Here is an 18367-nt window from a genome sequence, read left to right on the forward strand (position 1 = left end):
GCAGACTCCCCGCTGAGCAGGGAGCCCGATGTGGGGCTTCATCCCAGGACCCTGAGATCATGACCTCCTGAGCTGAAGGCAGACGCTTAACCGACTGAGCCACCCAGGAGCCCCTATAATAAATCTTTAAGAAAAAAGAATCATTGTTTTAGATCCATAAGGAACTTTTTAGAAAATTTCTTTAATGCTTATATAGAATGCCAACTTCAAGGATTATTGGAGAAGTACTAGAGTCTTCCCTTTCTCTCTTTTTTTCAGGTCTTGAGGGGATGGTCTCTTTTTTCTTTATTTTGTTGTTATCTTGGAAATTGTCTTGGCAATTTGGACCAAAATCAGGGTTGATAATGCTTTAAGGCATATATCTTAACTACATGGTTGGCTTTTAAATTCTTACCTCCATAGGGATCTTTTTCAAGATCTCAGCTATTTCTGAAAGCTGTTGCATTCTTTTTTTTTTTTTTTTTTTTAAGATTTTATTTATTTGACAGAGAGAGACACAGCGAGAGAGGGAACACAAGCAGGGGGAGTTGGGAGAGGGAGAAGCAGGCTTCCCGCGGAGCAGAGAGCCTGATGTGGGGCTCGATCCCAGGACCCTGGGATCATAACCTGAGCTGAAGGCAGATGCTTAATGACTGAGCCACCCAGGCGCCCCAGCTGTTGCATTCTTATATGAATTCCCATTGGGATTCCTTGTTTGCTTTTTTAAATCTCTGTCCAGGTCCACAAGGCATCTTTGTTCTTCAAGGGCAGGAGTTCTGTGCACATAGTACTACGTACATGCCACTTGAGTGATGAATGTGATTTGATGTTGTGAGGATTCAAGTGGGCCCCATGGTGTAATGGTCAGCACTCCGGAGTCTGATATTGTGGGGTTTCATGGGAAGATTCTGGAGAATAGAGAAATGATCACTTGTCTTCTTTTAGACCTACTGGGATGGTGATGCTCGCTTCTTGAAGGAAGGTATATTCCACTCTCATCAGTTTCCATGATCATTTGTTGGTGTGGAATGCCTTTCAAATTTGGTCTTTAAGGTTTTTGCTGAGGATTATCAATTGATAGATAAACCCAAGTACCAGTGAGTATGCAGAGAAGTTTTAACTAGTTCTTACTACGAAAGTCTGCCTGATTCGACGTGATAAGACAGCTACATTGAGAGTAAGTAGAAACTGGTGGGTTGTGTACATGTTGGATTGGGTTTACATAATAGGAAACCTCTGGTATGGAAATAACCTAAACATTTCCTAGATCTGTAATTGTCCCACCACACAGAAATTGAGCTTTACTTTCTGGGAATTTCTCCCCAGATTTGGTCTCTTCCTAATGTTAGATATTAAGGTCTTATTTGTGGCATATATCACAGGTCCTAAAATTAGGACATAGAAAGAGCAGTGTCTTAACAACATAGTCCCCATTATCCATCAGGAGGCCTGGCCTACAGCACTCAGGGAAGGTCCGCATGGTTAAGTTAATTCAGCTCCTTGCTTCTGCTAACAGTTCCTCAGAAGTCTGCTTTATTGGACCAGTGTATAATTCAAACCTTACTCATTTTTTTCACCCCGTAAGTGGAAACAATTTTTCCTCATATATTGAAATAACCCTTCAAATTTGGATTATCCTGAAATATATAACTTTAAATTTCCTTTTGTGGTGATAACAAAGGAAATTATTATGAATTCTGAAACTGATAGCTCTGTTTGAGGCAATCCGTGATAGCTATGGCTTCTTTTATAGGTTTAGTCTTTTTTTTTTTTTTTTGAGGGAAATTGTGGACAAAGTTGGAAGCATAGTATATTTGCATTAATAGAGTAACACTATGAGGATTTCAGGTTACTGAAATCTATGGAGTGGAATGATTTGAAAGCTAGGATGTGGGAGCTAAAAGGGACCTCAAACCGTGTGCTTATTTTATTTTTTAAATTTTTTAATTTAAATTCAATTAGCCAACATATAGTACATCATTAGTTTTTGATGTAGTGTTCAGTGATTCATTAGGTGCATATAACACCCAGTGCTCATCACATCACTTGCCCTCCTTAATGCCCATCACCCAGTTACCCCATTCCCCCCCCCCCACCTCCCCTTCAGCAACCCTCAGTTTGTTTCCTAGAGTCAAGAGTCTGTCATGGTTTGTCTCCCTCTCTGGTTTCTTCCCATTCAGTTTTCCTCCCTTCCCCAATGGTCCTCCTCACTATTCCTAATGTTCCACATATGAGTGAAACCATGTGATAATTGTCTTTCTCTACTTGACTTACTTCCCTTAGCATAATACCATCCAGTTCCATCCACATTGATGTAAATGGTAGGTATTCATCCTTTCTGATGGCTGAGTAATATTCCATTGTATATATGAACCACATCTTTATCCATCCATCTGTTGAAGGGCATCTCAGCTTCTTCCACGGTTTGGCTATTGTGGACATTGCTGTTATGAACATTGGGGTGCATGTGCCCCTTCTTTTCACTACATCTGTATCTTTGGGATAAATACCTAGTAGGGCAATTGCTGGGTTGTAGGGTAGCTCTATTTTTAACTTCTTGAGGAACCTCCATCCTGTTTTCTGGAGTGGCTGCACCAGCTTTGTATTCCCCATGTCCTTATTTTAAAGATGAGGAAACAAGTCCCAGGGTCACTCAGTTTAGCAGCAGAATCATAATGTGGCAATCAGACCTCTGTTTTTTCTTTTACCCTAAGTGGAGACATGTACCAATAGAATGCATGTCATCAGGAAGATAATAAATGAAAATACTTGAGTCTTTTAAGTCTTTCTGAAGATTTCTAATTTATGTAGGCTCTCTGCCAGGCCCTAGATTAGGACTGCATATTCTTCCCCTATTCATTGAGTTCCCATAGCACTTTGTTCCAGAGTAGAACTGAACCAAAGGGATCTTAGATTTCTCCTTGCTCACCCAGCCCAGCCCTTTGATGCATTGTGATGCCAGGTGCTGTGCTAAACATGTTTCTCGTGAAGTCAGACTTAGGATGAGTATGGCCCTGCCTCTTACTAGGTTATTTCAGCTCTCTGTTTCAGTTTCTTAATCTATAAAATAATAACTACATTATAGAATTGTATTGAGGATGAAATGAGTCAATATACACAAAACATTTAGCAGAATGCCTGGCAACTAGTAAATGCTCAAAATACTAACTTGTATTGCAAATAAATTGAGAGGTCAATTTTTCTTCTACATTTTCTCCTTATTTCTAGGCAAAAAGAAGACTGACATATTTAGAATCTAGATTGTATGTGTTTATTTATGTCTCTCTCTAAGTCCACCTGTGCTGGTTAAATGATATCATGGCCAGGTCATGCCCAGGCATCAAAAAGTTAACTTCATTTGCTCACTGTCCTACAAACAAATAGAACGTATGTGAATGATAGCCAGTACCACCAAGCAGTGAGGACCCTGATCTTCTACTATAACCCTCTTTAGCCTAAGATCATTTAATGGTTCCTGTAGTCTTTGGGATACAAATCCGATTTAGCATAGGGATCTTGCCTCTGCTTTTCTCTTTGCAGTCCTTACAGCTTGTTACCCACCTGTGCTTTATTTTTCTGTCATACTGAGTTATCTGATGTTCCTACGTTTTTTGATTGTCATAGTTTCCCAACTCTGGAACTTAGCACATTCTGTTTGTTTTACCTGGGGTGCCTGTTAACCCTCCTCTTAGTTTCTCCACTGCGGGCGCGCAAGTGCACACACACACACGCACGCACGCACGCATGCAGAGGACAAGTGTCTTTTTCGCCTCCACAGTACCTGATACGCATTTATCAGAATATACGCCACATTGGTTTGCCAGTTTGTGTCTCCCTGCTGGACTGAGCTCCATGGGGTCAGAATCTTGCTTTTTCTCTTTCTCTCGCCAGCAGCTAGCCCAATGCCGGGCTCAAAATCAGCATCCAAACAAGGAGTGACTGATGCAAAACAACCTTGGGTAAGTTGGCAGTTGAGCTAGGTTACAGTAGGTGTGTATTTGTACGAGATTTGACCAATGTGTCCTGCTAGCAGCTTCACGCTTGCAAGGTGGCCAAGCAGCTGAAACTGCCGGGTGCGTCAGAAACCGCGGCGGGCCTGAGACCGCAGGACTGCTCAGGGATCCTCAGCTGCGTCTGTACCAGTTCTCGGGCCAGAAAGCCAAGAGAGACGCCTGCAACAGCTGTTTCTGTGAGACTTGGGGCCACAGTGTTGAGTTCAGTGGACGGGGCAAGGCAGGTGCAGTTTGTGCATCGGCTTCCTTCCCTGTGGAGCTGGGGGCCCAGCGAGGCATGGGCCGGAGCCGCGATGGCAGAAAGACTGAAGGGGGGGTTGGAGGAAGGAGAGGGGGTTGTAAGGCAGCGATCAGAATCCCGACAGTGTAAAATGGGTGTTCTGGAATTGCACTGCCTGTGTGTGAATCTGTCTTGGCCACTCCTCTTCCTAGCCGGGTGACCTTGGACAACTTCCATAATTCCCTGAGCCTTAGTCTTCCCATCTGTAAACTGGAGGTCTAGTTTATCTACTGTAGACTAGGTCTAGAGAACCTGTGTCATGGGGTTTTAATGAAGCTGGAATAAAATAAATGCTCAATAAATGTTAGCTACTATAGTATTGTCTATTGACAGGTTGTGAAAAGGACAGCTTGTGAGAAGGTCCCTGAGCTCAGAGACCACGCCCATCTTATTATTCACTATGTGTCTCCAGCACTTGGCACGTAAACACAGGCTGTGTAGCAGCTGGTTGTTGAATTACTAAATGAGGGTGGCCAGGGCAGAGTTTTTTAGAGCTCTCTCAGTATTGTGGCTTTTCCTAGAATGTCTTTCAGATGAAGCCATTTCGATTGAACTTTGTGATGCCTGGGCTCTGAGTTTTCTCAGCATATTTTGTGCCACGTCGACTCTACTAAGGAAACAAGTATAAATCCTAGCATGAGTGGGTCTCCTGTGAGGAAGGGACTGGTACCATGTCCACATTTGAATCCCCCAAGACAATGCCAGCAGTACATCAGAAAATGAAGTTTCTATCTGAACATTTATTCCACAGTCATAGAAACTGAAGATGGAAAAGACCTGAGAACATCTAGTCCATCCACGTGGTTGTACAAGAAAAGTGGCTGGAGCAAAACAGCCTATTCACTTCATGCTCACAAGACAGCATTTCAGTTCTTCCTGGACTGGAGCGATTGCACACACGTTAAAATGAAGACACAATGCAAACACTCTTTACAAACCTTAAGAAAATACCTCTAAGTACATTATTTTCATAAAACGATTGGGAACAAAACGAAAAAGAGTGAGGGACTCCTGGATTAGATGGGTGGCGTAGGTAGGTGAAGAAAGGAATAACTCAACAGTGCAGCTAGTGGAGTGGTTTTGATGACTAAAACACAAGTTCTTTCCATGACTGGTTGGATTTTCTGGTTTGCTTATCAAAAATGAGTTGGGAGGAGAGAGGCTCTAAAGTAGTTTCTTTCTTTCGCCTTCATTCTTTATCCATACCAAGGAAGTGCTTATTAGCTCCAAGGCCCTATTAGACCCAACACCGAGAAGCCCACTGCCCCGATGTAGCCGGGTTTTACTTGGCAGTTGCTTCACTGACCACTTCCCTGGTCGGCACGGAAGCAGCTCCTGCAGAGGGTTTGTGCAACAGTAAGAACCACGAATGATGGAGTCACCTCCAGGCACGTTAAAGACCTCAACTGATTGTGTCCCTGTGGCTGCCTCACTTGGCTGTCCCATTTTTCCAACTCGTCTTTAATAGTTGGAGGGATCCCCTTGCTGCTCCTCTACCTTGAGGCCTCCGCACTCTGGGGCCCTCAGTATTATTTACATGAAGCACATAGCCTATCTGTTCCTGCTCACCCGCCATATTGTATTGTGTGCTTCCTGTGCCAGGAACTTCCCCTTGGAAAACGGGGTGGGATGTGCGACACAGTCAGGTTGTCCGGCTGCCCAGCACCAGAGCTTGGAAAAGAATGGACTTCCTCATCTCATGAAATAGGAGCCCGGACGAGGAGGCAAGGGAGCAATCCCTTACCTCTTTCTTCCTCCCTAAAATACCATCCTCCACCTGAAGACCTTGATCTTTGTGGTTTTTGAGCCCGAGGGGAGTTGAAAGGACAGGTGGAGCAGAACAGAAAGGAGGGTTTTCAAAGGACCCACCATCTCATGAACTCTTTTTATAAAACACAACACACTTTCACAGACTGCAAAACACTGTTCAGTTACTACCGATAACGACAACCACCACTACTTGGGACCGCTTCGTTCCACCACAAGCAGCTATGCGGTTCGTCTTCATCCAGAACACGGAGGCATTTCAAGCGATGCGGACGGCAGCAAGCCTGCTTTCAGCCCCTGCTGCTGCTGGCCAGCCCCTGGCCATCCACTTTGTGGGTAGGCAGGGCCGTGTGGCTGCTACCACCGCTTAGAACGCCTCAGGAGAGAAGCTTAAGGTAAACCCCTTAAGCACACAATACAAAAATCCAAACTTACAAAACAGATACGTTAAGGGAGAATTAATTGCATTACAAAAGGATTCTTTACAAAAGAATTCACCTCTGGGTTCCTTTAAATAGCCAGCTTCTCAAGAACAGTCAGGAGGAGCTGAGTTAGAAAAGGGCCCGAGTCCGTGAGGAGCATGGCTGGCTCGTCGTCGGGAGGTGCCCCGGCTCATCGGGCCGCGCAGAGCAGGACGGCAGGTGCTGCGGCGTCCTCGGCTCCTGCAGACGGGTGGGGGCGGCTACGAGGCAATGTCTTCCAAAGGCAGGTGCAAATCTACGTCGGGGCCTGGGGGAGAACACGGGAGGACAGGGCATTTCAAAGCAGGGCTGTCCTTTCTGTTTCCTGGGCTCCCCCTGTTTCCTCACTGTTTCATCTGCGAGGTGGATGAAGTCTAACTAGAAGCTTCTTACCTCCCTCATCAGTCTCTCTGTGCCTCCATCCACCCCAGGGTTTTCTCAGACAAAAACAACTAAAGTGTTACTAATTACAGCCGAAGGTGGTGTCTCTCCCTGCGGACTGGGTAGCTCCTGGTGGAAATGCAGGGGAAATTTTGTGATTGCGGAGCCTTTCCAGGGATGTGCAGCTGTTACAGAGCACAGTGCTTGGGACAGTGCCGTGAATTCGTGCTGGGCATCCTGACAGATGAGGCCGGAGCTCAGTAAGTGAGAACCGAGCGAGTCTCGTCCCAAGTGGTGCCCAGGGGTGGGAGCGGCTGTTTGGAAGGTGAATCAGCAGCTGTGTGCTACAATGTAAAAACCTCTCAAAAGGCTCTTCTCCCCAGGCCGGGAGCAGCCATCCTTCTAGAACAGTGTTTCTCGAAGAGTACTTTTTGGAATACGCGTGTCAGTCACCTGGGGGAGTTGGTTAACAGGTTTCTGAGCCAGACTCCCCACCTCACCCTATCTTCCGGGGAAAAAGGCCCTGTCGGTCAGCATTCTAATGGGTTCCTAGATGCCTCGCATCTACACTAGCACTGGGAACTGGTGTTCCATAGTTCCCCGTGACTTTTCCTTCCTGCATGCACGTCCACGCCACTGCACCCGGGACAGGGATGTCTGGGATCAGGAAGCCAGGTTACTGATAATCAGTTCCTTGGGGGCATCAGAGGGGGCCTGGGAGAGAACGGGAGGGACCACACCTGGTCTCAGCCCCTCAGGGAGGAGTAGGTGTGGGGCTGGGAGACTCGCGTGCTAGTTACCTGTACAGAGATGGACCGCACAGGGCACCGTCCCATATGTTAAAGCTTGTGGTGTTTGCAGGGGGGTCCGCTTTAGGAATGCCTAAAGCTAAGAGGCAACTGCCGATTTGAGAACGGGCTAGTGTGTGGCTTGCTGAGCCTTTTCACTTAACCCACAGAACCAGCTTGCATGCCCCGTGCGGGCAATAAGCAGGGGTAGTCCAGTTTCATCTAAGGCCATGTCCTTGCTTTGCTTTGCTTTCCTTTATAAAAGGCACACTCTGTAGTGGAGATGCGTAGTTAGATTCGAAGTATTGTCGTATTCCTTCCTTAGCCAAATTGTTTTTCTGGCCCAGAGCTTTTGTTCTCAACATGGTGTACATTTTTAATGCCTCTTCTGCCTGTCTTATTCCCGCTCACCACATCCCTGTCCCCTTTCATCGTGGCACGTAAGCTGTTCCTAATGCTGGTCAGGATGGTGTTGGAGACACGGGACCCTCTCAAAAACAGGGCTCCTGCTTGATCCGGTCAATCCTTGGTCTGCTGTGATGCTAGAGTTCGCTTAATTGTTTGCATACCCACACCCCTGGCTCTTATCTGGCTCCCCGTTCAGAATGCAGGAACAAATCTAGTTGGGGGAGTTGTATCAAAAGCCACAACCCTGGATAATCCTGTTCTATGCTAAGATTAAAACCACATATGAGTAACATTTTATCTCGTTGGTGAGAGTGCAGAGAAAGGGCTAAAACCCAGAACTACTAGTATGGTACCCAATGAGGAGCTGGGGTTGCCTGGTCATTCATAGATCCTTTCCACGGAGTTTACTCCTAATTTACCATCACTGCTCTGAAAGACCCCTACCCTGGAGAGCTAGGGAGTCAGCTTGGGAAGAGCTGTGGCTGATTTTTAGGCTAGGATGGGCAGACTTGACCTCTAAGAGAGACCTAGACCTCCGCTTCCCCACATTTTTGTCAGTAGTTACAAAAGAGCATTACAAAGTGTCTCAAGGGCTCAGAGGAATTCGGGAACTGGGAAGGGGAGCAGCATGGTCATCTAGGACTCACAAGTCCGGTTTGTCCTTTGATACTCTTCCAGCTCCGTTTTCCTGCTCACAGCCAGCTGCAGCTCCTGACGGATCACCTGAATCTGCTTCTCGAGCTCTGAGAGTTCCTGCATCACTGAGTTCCGAGCTCCATTTAGGGAGTCTGCCTTCCCGTTGGTGGTCAGCGAGGCAGGGAGCTCTCTTCTCCTTGGAGGGAGTGGGATGTCTTGGTGGGTCCGGATGCTCAGCTGGTTTTGTCCTCCCTCATCACTAAAGATGTATTTTCGTCGGTTATCCTGACTCAGATTGGAAGTATTCCACACAGTGAGCTGACGGGGCCCCACACTGGCCCTAGGAAACAAAGACATTTTAGATTTACCTTCCATTCTGCGGCTCTCAAAGTGTTGCTCCCCAGCTGTTGGCCATTTCAAACTGTGAATATGGAGCTGGACATGCATTCAGAAGACAGATTGCCACGGACAGACTGCCTGCTGGAGTGGCACAGGGACAAAAAGAGCCATTACAATGCTTTTCAACTGAAGTTCTTACCAAGTCTCAAGCTGCCCTGAAATTGGAATGGATGTATCATCTGGAGGGCTGATAGACCAGGGAGTGGCGTATTCTTTTTTGAAGAACCCTGGATGTCTTTCCACTCCCATCCTGCCAGCGAGGCTCAGAGCACAGCACCGGCTTGAAAGAGTCTCTGGCTACAAAGATGGCGCTTTAGTAAAAAAGTGAGAGCCTATTTGTTCACCTGTTGGGCTCTAAGCATAAGCCGGCTGGTAGAGACTATAAAATGGCTCATGCTCAGTCCCACAGGACTACCCTGAAGTTTACTACTTGAGTTTGAGGAGAATAAAAACATACAAGCTGCAGGTTTCAGCAAAAAGTTTTCCATTATAGGGATGATTTTATGTGGGTCGAGAATGACAGCTCAGTTCTGAAGCTTTAAAAGAAACCCCAAGAAAGCCTCAAATTCTTGCTGGAATAATGAAAGTCAATGGAAACAGATTCACAGTCCTCTTTCAGGCTTGCGTCAAACCACCTGCCACCATGTCAGGGAGATGGCTGTAGAGAGCAAGACTTACTGCCGGGCGGGCACAAGAGGAGGGGATTTGGTGCCTGAAAGGAACTCTGACAGTCAGATGTAATGAGGAGAGTTTCTTGCTACAAGAACAGACTAGAGCCCCAAGCAGCATAGCTGCGGATTTCTTCTAGCCTTGTTGGAGGAGAAGGAGGGTTATGACCGCTTTTGCAATCCACCACAGGGCAAACCTACATAGAAACACTCTATTAAGTCCTTGTGTTTCTGTTCCCATCCATGTCACTGAATCAAGACTTTATTTCTGGACTCTTTCTTTCCGGGGAAGGGGAGGGACAGAGGGAGGGCTAATAAAGTTTCTTCCTCCTTTCCACCCATGTCCCTCAGTAATGTGACTTTGCAGCTCACCTTTATCAAGGAGGATTCAAGGGAAGAAAGTCTGGCTTTCCCTCCCCCTGGAATTTAGTCTGGTTTCCTGACTTGTTTTGGCCAAACTAGCAGAAATGGCAGGTGGCCGTTCCACGCCTAAACTTTGAAGAAGCCTTGTGCAGGTCCCCTGAGGGTCTCTCTCAGAACCCTGCTGCTGCAATGTGAATGAGTCCACACTAGTCTGCTGATGATAACAGTGTGGAGAGAGTCCCCAGTCTTCCCAGTGGACCCAGCTGAGGCCATAGACCAGCCAGCCCTTAGCTGCTTTCCTCTTCCCCACAAGCTGGCTGCAGACATATAAGCAAATCCAGCCAAGATCAGCCAAGTCCGGCCCAGACCAGCAAATCGCACAGCTGACCCACAGATTGCTAACTTGCTGTTGTTTAAAATAATTAAGTCACTGAGATAATTTTCTCACACAGCAAAAACTAAGATACATGCCCCAAGCCATTAAAACACACATTCCAAACTCCCCTGCAGTTCCTTTACGTTTCTCAGTTTCAGTGGCATATAATGAGCAGGTGGCAACACAGCTTAGCTTTCATGTGTCCTGGGCTTAGTAAGAGTCTACAATGACTCTTTCAACTGAAGTTCTGCTGGCTTTAAACCTGGGTCAGGGGGGCAGTTACAATTTTACTTTGAGCTGTACAGTTCCCTTTAAGTTTTCCTTCAAATCCCTCCCAATTGAGTTTGAAAAATTTCAAGACAATCTTGTTTGTGTGTGTTATACCGTTTATAATTTTTGTATATCTTGGGGCAAGGGTGTATTGGAAACCCAGTGGGATGAAGACCAAAACTTACATGAAATCCCAGGTTGAATAAATCGAAGACTATGCATAATGTCTTGCAATATCTACTTTTTCCCTCTGCTTTAAATAGAAAAGGAGTAACATCTACTTTTGTATCATGGCCCAGAACTTCTTTATGCCTTTCCTCAAATCCACATGTTAAGAATTTGTTCATCTATCTTTTTTTTAGCTCAAAGAAATCTTTATTCTCCAGCAGGTGCACACACATCCACCATCCCTGGTCCTCAGGGCCACACTCATCTGCATTCACCCACTTATCTATTGTTTTATTCATTCTATAAATATGGAGCACGCTGGAGGAATGCCGAATTGTAGCAGACATAGGCATTTGCATAGATACTCTTCCAAAAAAAACGGGAAAGAGTTTTCAACCCAGCAGACCTAACTGTAGTACCATAGAATGATTCAGAGGGAGCACCTGGGAGTAGGGCATCTGCACATTTTCCTGGCACCCAGGCAACCACAGAAATCAGATTAAGTAGAGCTAACCGATCTGGTTTTCTCCAGAGCTTTGTACACATATCTGGGAATAGAATACAGAAGCAGAAGCAGAAGCTGGATTCCATGACAGACTCAAGTTGCTAGCATAACAAGTGTCCCAGTAATCGACATGTGACTCTGGGCCACCTGTGAATAGAATATGACAGATACTGATGTCAGATCTGATGTCTAATTGGAGGCCTCTTCAGTGTTTCGTTCTGTTTTCTATCGAACCTTCCTCAGCCTTAGCGTGTAAGATGACCAGTAGGTGAACGGTGTCTGGCACTAAAAGTGAGCAAAATGAGCTTCCACAGATCAATTCTGTAACCTCGGAATTCAATGCTCCACTATTGCCTTCAGAAGAGACATGACAGCTGTGGGGCCTCAAACACTCACTGCATTTGAAAGGTCACAGCTGGGTGCTGGGCTGCAGGGAGGTGGCACAGGAAGTGTGGGCCCAGCATAAGCCAGGAGGGCAGGTTCTGCCTTAGCTCCTTCTCAAAATAAGGGGCTCCAGAAGGGAATCTGCCAAGAAAAGTGGACATAATGAGTGAAAGACACATTTGGTTCTCAGCGGAGGTGAGAGAGATGTGACTAGGAACCACATCACAGTTGGAAATGGGATCACTGGGCTCCCTGTTCCTATTACAGATGGTAAACACATGCTTTGTCATGAGACACTGTCTTCACCACTATGTCTTCTTGCGTTCCTCTGGTTAAAAAATAATTACAGAAAAAATAGACGTAACATGACATAGAACAGCTGTGACCTGATTAGTCTCCAGCTTGTCACCGACAGGGCTGCAACATGATGCAGGAATACCACAGCCTGAGAGGGCAGGAGGTGCTCACCGACTGGAAAGAGAGGCTTCCAGAGAGAACGGAAATGATGCTGACAAGCTAGATGCAAACTGGGGACAGGGGGCCAGCAGCAGTCCCAGAGGAGGTATAAACAATGAAAAAGAATGATGCTTTTCACCCCCTTTTCCCTTTTCCTCTATCATGAGTGAGAAGTGTGAGCGGCAGATTTCAAAATTACCCAGAAAGCCAAGCTTTGAGCTGAAGATCTGCCACCGGTGAGAGTTGCTCCTGAACAGAGGCCTCTGGGCCCGAGAAAGGAGGAGGGCCGCCCCAGGGAGCAGGCTGCCAAGGCCAGCCAGGAGCCAGACGGAACGCGGCCGGCATCTTTAGCCACCAGTCACCCACGGGCTGCACGCGGGGAAGGGGTCCTCCAGGCATTTAATGCTTGGTACTCCCTATCGCTGGGAGGCTTTTCTGGTGAGTCTGTAGTAAGAATGCCAGGAAATAGATGAAGCAGAACACGTCCGCTGCATATCTCAAATATTCCTAGGAGTGCTGGAAAGGAGTGGGGAGCAGACACATGTCAGAAAGGCAAAACGGCACGAAGTGAACGGCCTGCAGGACTCGTGAATTCAGGCTTGCGTGTACTCTGTGCACGGTAACGAGAGCTGAAAGGGCTTTGTTTCCAGGCCTTTCCATGTATTGTCTTGTTTAATCCTTATAGCATCTCTAGGAAGTGGGTACTGTTTTTATCTCAATTTCACAAACGAGGACATGGAGGCACAGCGAGGTCAGAGAAATACCTTGCTACGCCCCATGTAGGGCAAGGGTCCGTGACAGGTTAGGGTCTGGACGCGTGACTCCAGAGACCACAGCTGCACCCTTCGCCAGGAGTACCTGGCCTATCCTGCATTTCCCTGTCCGTATAGGTACAGACATGTTTGTTCTTCTTTGTTCTATTTCTGTTTGGAACCACATATATTGGCACTGCTTGTGTCACCAACAACTTGGTCCTGGTTTGATCTGAATTATTTATACATAATTTCCCCTTTGAGCAGGGAGTCCCAGTTACATCTCTCCACTTTTATCTTCACAAACATTAAAGACCCCTGGCGCTGGCCTCTTCTTACCTCCTTTCCACACGTGTAGTCTTGAAACGCTGCTGCTTTTCCTCCACAAACGACGTGTTTAGTGCTCTATGTAATCTCTGGCAAAAAGAACAGATTCACACATACAGATCATTAGAAACACACAGTCTGGGGACCAAGTACCACCTGAGTTTAATAGTGTATCTCACTGTTGCAAATCTGCGCCTCCAACAAATTGCCAGGGATGCCCGAAAACAGATCAACCTTCAGCCCTAAATCTCAAGAGAACCAAATTTTAATTCTAACCTATTGTTCTATCTAGAGGGGGAAAAAAGTAATTCGAAGGAAGCTTTAGACATGCTCTGGGTTGTAAATAGGTATGTGATGTAAAGAAGAGTCGTCACAACTAGTGTGTGGCAAAGGACCTTGCAGAATTGCTGAAGGTGAGTCAAAACGTCTTTGCAGCCAAAACCAAGAAGGGAAGAAGCCGGAGAATTCCGCTAGTCACGTGAGCACCCGACGGAGGCCACCTGTCTGCGCAGCTCCCCTGAGGAGACCAGCTCCTTTCCAGGACGAAGCAAAAAGAGCAGGTCCCATGTGGCCGAATCAAGGGCAGCGACCTAACTAGTAAAAAAGGGTCGCTGTCGCCGACGAGCGGGGCAGGGGCGGCCTCACGGACCCGCGCGCGGCCACCGCGGAGGCAGGCGGGAGCGGCCGGCTGGGGGATCAGGCTGGCGCCGGGCGCCTCCACCTCCGGGGGGCAGACGCCACAGCCGCCACAGCCCCTTCTGCTCTCGGCGGCCCCTCGGCGGCCCCTCGGCGGCCCCCGCCGTCAGGCCGAGCGGTGCGAGGGAGCGTGCGGCTCGGCCTGACGGTCCCCGTGGTGCCTGGGCCGGAGCGCGCCCGCGTCCAGGCACAGGACGCCCGTCCTGCGCGGCTCGGCCTGCGCACCGGCCGGCTCCCCACGTCGGGGCCACGGAAAATGCGGACGGAACGGGGGCCGCTGGGCTCATCGGCAGGCAAGTAGGGGCTTCAAGCTCGTTGAATGAGCTTCCGTTTTGGCTGGGAGAGTCTGTAGGAAGAAACTCTCGCACACCGTGTCGGCAGGTGGTCACCACTAAGGGAAGGCAGGTGAAAGACAACTCCCATCGCTGCCGCGTGAGCAACAGCGGAGGGCCGGAAGCAAGGCGGGGGCGTCACGGGACAGGCTGATCTAAGGGGAAAGTGCATTAGCGGGATAGAGGGAACGCCATCGTCTACACGGAGTTGTCTGCGCCACCGCGGTTCTCCTGGGAACCTGGCACCTGCCGGACGTGGGGCTCCGCACTCCGCGGGGCATCCGTGGCAGTTCGGGCGGTTCACACCGGAGCAGGCCGCCCGCGCACTCACCTGGCTGGTGTGGAGCCAGTACTGCAGCCTCGATTTGCTCTTGATCCGCGGCAGCAGCAGCCTGTACACCATGTGCTCCCCAACGGCTGTCAAGATGGACAGACCAAAGCCGATGCACAGCAGCACAAAGAGTCCAGAGAAGTGTTGGATGCCCATTTGCAAAGTCTGTGGCAGAACAGGGAAGGAAAGGCCGTGAATGCGAGGCTCCGCCTGGCCCCACGCTTGCTTTTAGATGCAGATACTTTTTTCCCCTGGACCGCAGGAGAGCTGGGGACTACCCCTCCCCAGCCCTCCCCGGGGGCTTGGCAGGCTTCGCTGGACTGCGTTGTGAGAGGGGCCCAGCCGGGGCGGACGGCCGCCGCGCAACACGCTTCCTGGGGAGCCGCGCACTACAGTCCTCTTGCATGAAGGGTCCCGGGGTCTGGACCGCCCTACTGGCTCTAGAGGGAGACTGAGAGATAGAGACCAAGGGTTGAAACAACTTAACATCCCGAAGCACTGACTAGTTATCAAGGAAAGAACCTTTCTCAGGGACACAGAATGAGTAGGTTTAAGGGGAAGGGATGATGAGTTTCAATAATTTTGACATTTAGATCTGGCAGGAACATGGAGATCATCTACTTCAGTGTTCTCATTTTTCAGATGAGGAACCTGGGACCAGGGAAGTGAAGTAAATTCAGGCAGGTCACAAAATTAGACAGCCAGAGAGGAGGGAAAAAAAAGGGGGGGGGGGACCTAATATTTATTGATTGCTTACCTTTTTGCACTGAGATAGGTATTAAAAACCACAACTTACAGTTGAAGAAACTAAAGTCCGTGCAGCTTTTAAGTGACCAAGCTGGTCTATAAGCCCATGTTTGTTTAGCTGTGAAGCCTGGGCTCTTTCTGCTCTACAACAAAACAGCAGCTGGGGCACCTGCGTGGCTCAGTCAGCTAAGGGCATGACTCCTGATTTCGGCTTAGGTCATGATCTCAGGGTCGTGAGATTGAGCCCCACATCAGGCTCTGCACTGGGCGTGGAGTCTGCATGGGGATTCTCTCTCTCCCTCTCCCCATCCTTCCCCTCCTCCCCCCCCAAAAAAGCCAGCAGCAGTTACAGCAACTATAGTTACAACAACTGTATGTGGCAGGTACTTTACTATGTGATTTACATATGAGATCTAAGAGAATCCTTACAAGTTCTCTGTGAAATGGGTATTATTCAGTCACGGACATCAATGACAAGAGTCAATCCTGCAGAAAGAAAGACGTTGGACACACTACTTCAGGCACTCTTTGAGGTACCACGGGATGAAGATAGGAGGGTTATGTCCCTGCCTTTAATCAACCTGAGTCTAGGGATGGAGCAAACATTCATACGCCATGATACAGACACTGATCCGTGTCGTCTCAGTTTTGTGGAGAAGTTGGTTCATAAGAGAGGTAGAATGTGGAGGCTTGGGTGGGAAAGTAAGCACTCTGAAGGTTGTGGAAACAGAGGGAAAGAAGTGATGTCTGGCGGGGCGCCTGGGTGGCTCAGATGGTTAAGCGTCTGCCTTCGGCTCAGGTCATGATCCCAGGGTCCTGGGATCGAGCCCCGCATCTGGTTCCTGCTCAGTGGGGAGCCTGCCTCTCCCTCTCCCACTCCCCCTGCTTGTGTTCCCTCTGTGTCTCTCTCTGTCAAATAAATAAATAAAATCTTAAAAAAAAAAAAAAAGAAGTGATGTCTGGCACAGTGATGTAGGGGGTTGTGAAGCAGACCCTGGTGGCTGAGGGGTAGGTCTGGTGCAGGAGGCATGCGCTGTGAGGGAGAAACAGGGCCATACTAAGCAAGCCCTTGGATACCAGTGCTAAGGAGCCTGATGTCATCCCTCTGCTCGGGGTTTTTGGTCATCATCAGTAATCATTTAGCACTTAATATGTGGAAGGCATAGCTCTGAGCACTTTATCACTGTAGCAACTTGCTTACTATTCATAACAACCTATGAGGTAGGTACTGTCATCACTTCCATTTTATAGGTGAGGAAACTTAGGAACAACATAGCTTAGCAACTTGTCCAAGGTCACATAGCTAGCGAAGGTTAGAGCTAGGGTACAAACCCAGGGAGTCTGGCTCCAGAGCCTATACTCTTAATCACCCTGCCTTGACTGATGTCAGTGTCTCCCCATTCTCTTGAAGGCGTTCTTTCATTCTCCCCACCTGAATCCTGAAGAAACAGCTAGCCAGACGTGGTTCAGGCACGGATCCACCTCCCGGTTATGCCAGGACGTCCATCTGGGGGCAGCGCTCAGAGGCAGAACTTGGGGATTTCAGACTCCGGTGGAGTCTGGGCCATGAAATCTCTTTTCCCCCATGACGGTACCTCCAGCAGTGGCTCCGTATCAGTGACGGCTGCTCGGATCCCTGGAGAACTAATGACTGGAGGTGAGCAGGGACATAGAGCATGGCCTGGTCTAGGCAACTGAGCACAAGGCAGGACAACTAGGCCGATCACCTGAGAATGAGGCAGAAGCCCAGCGCTAGGGAATAAGGAATGCTGGTCTAGGAAAGGCAAGAGGTGTATCGGGCCCCGAGAGCTATGCAAGTACTAGGGCTTCTCCTAGGACAAGTGGCGACCAACTGTGTAACACTGACCTCCAGAAAGCAGATTAGAAATATGTCTGAAAATAGCCCTTGGGCTGGACCTGTCGTAATGTGTACAGGATATGGCTATTATATAAGGATTTAATGAGTTATTACTGCTATGGATGAAGAAAAAAATGGAATTCATTTTTGACTTAACATCATCAAACAATCAGCAAAACAATAGACGGGCACCGCTTTCTTGTAAGGTGCTGCCAAGATGAGGGAGAAAGATGTAACTTACAATGAAACATCTTGCCTTTTAAACACATGGCTTCCCCTTCCGTTTTTTTGTGCATGACAATAACTAATCTAATTTTCCTCTCCTTACCTCAATAACAAATAGGCTGGATTCAGTTTATTTTAGATTTTATTTATTTATTTATTTGACAGAGAGAGAGAGAGAGCGCGCGCTCACAAGCATGAGCAGGGGGAGGGGTAGAGGGGAGAGGGAGAATCTTGAGCAGACTCTGAGCTGAGCCTGACGTGGGGCTTGATCTCACGACCCTGAGATCATGACCTGAGCTGAAACCAAGGGTTGGACACTTAACCGACTGAGCCACCCAGGTGCCCCCTCTTTTTTTAATTTAAATTTCTGTTGTTTACACCCACATACTAATAGATGAATAGATATAGTTACTGTTTCTTTTAAATTGGGCATCTAATATGTGTGCCAGGCATCATTACGCATATTATGATCTTTTAATAACCCTTTAAGTATTATTATCCCCATTTCACATTCAAGGAAACTGACTCTCATAGAGATTAGCCACCTTCCCCAAGATCTTACAAGCTAATAAATGGGGGAGCCAGGCTGTGGATCCAGGACTGTCTGTGCTAAAGCGTGCACTGCCTTTCAAGTGAATCCCATTTATAGGTACTCCTTGCCACCTGGATCCCGGGATCAAGACCTGAGGCGAAGGGAGACGCTTAACTGACTGAGTCACCCAGGTGCCCCATGTGTCTAGGAGTGTTTTAGTGATATTTAAAGAAACTCGTTGGGATTTTTAGATGAGGTGGGAATG

General features: G+C 47.9%; 1 protein-coding gene across 4 annotated transcripts in view; it reads right to left on the bottom strand.

The window, feature by feature from the left end:
* The window catches only part of GRIN3A (glutamate ionotropic receptor NMDA type subunit 3A), a 170945-nt gene that overhangs the window by 11001 nt on the left and 141577 nt on the right, over positions 1-18367 (bottom strand). The window contains exons 7-11 of one of the 4 annotated variants that reach the window (XR_010407841.1): positions 14741-14905; positions 13394-13470; positions 11859-11987; positions 8725-9053; positions 6538-6768 (exon numbers count right to left, since the gene is read on the bottom strand). Coding sequence is in view for 3 of the 4 variants with exons in the window: in XM_064579873.1 (XP_064435943.1) it covers positions 6722-6768; positions 8725-9053; positions 11859-11987; positions 13394-13470; positions 14741-14905 (747 nt within the window). In the remaining variant the exon portion in view is untranslated. Of the gene's footprint in view, positions 1-4997; positions 9054-11858; positions 11988-13393; positions 13471-14740; positions 14906-18367 lie in introns of those variants that run through there. The other 3 variants (XM_064579873.1, XM_045882807.3, XM_045882808.3) reach the window with 3 other exon arrangements.

This window comes from Mirounga angustirostris, unplaced genomic scaffold (assembly GCF_029215605.1).
Source record: "Mirounga angustirostris isolate CCGP_5_RB_7025 unplaced genomic scaffold, mMirAng1.0.hap1 SCAF_15, whole genome shotgun sequence".
Lineage (NCBI taxonomy): Eukaryota > Metazoa > Chordata > Mammalia > Carnivora > Phocidae > Mirounga > Mirounga angustirostris.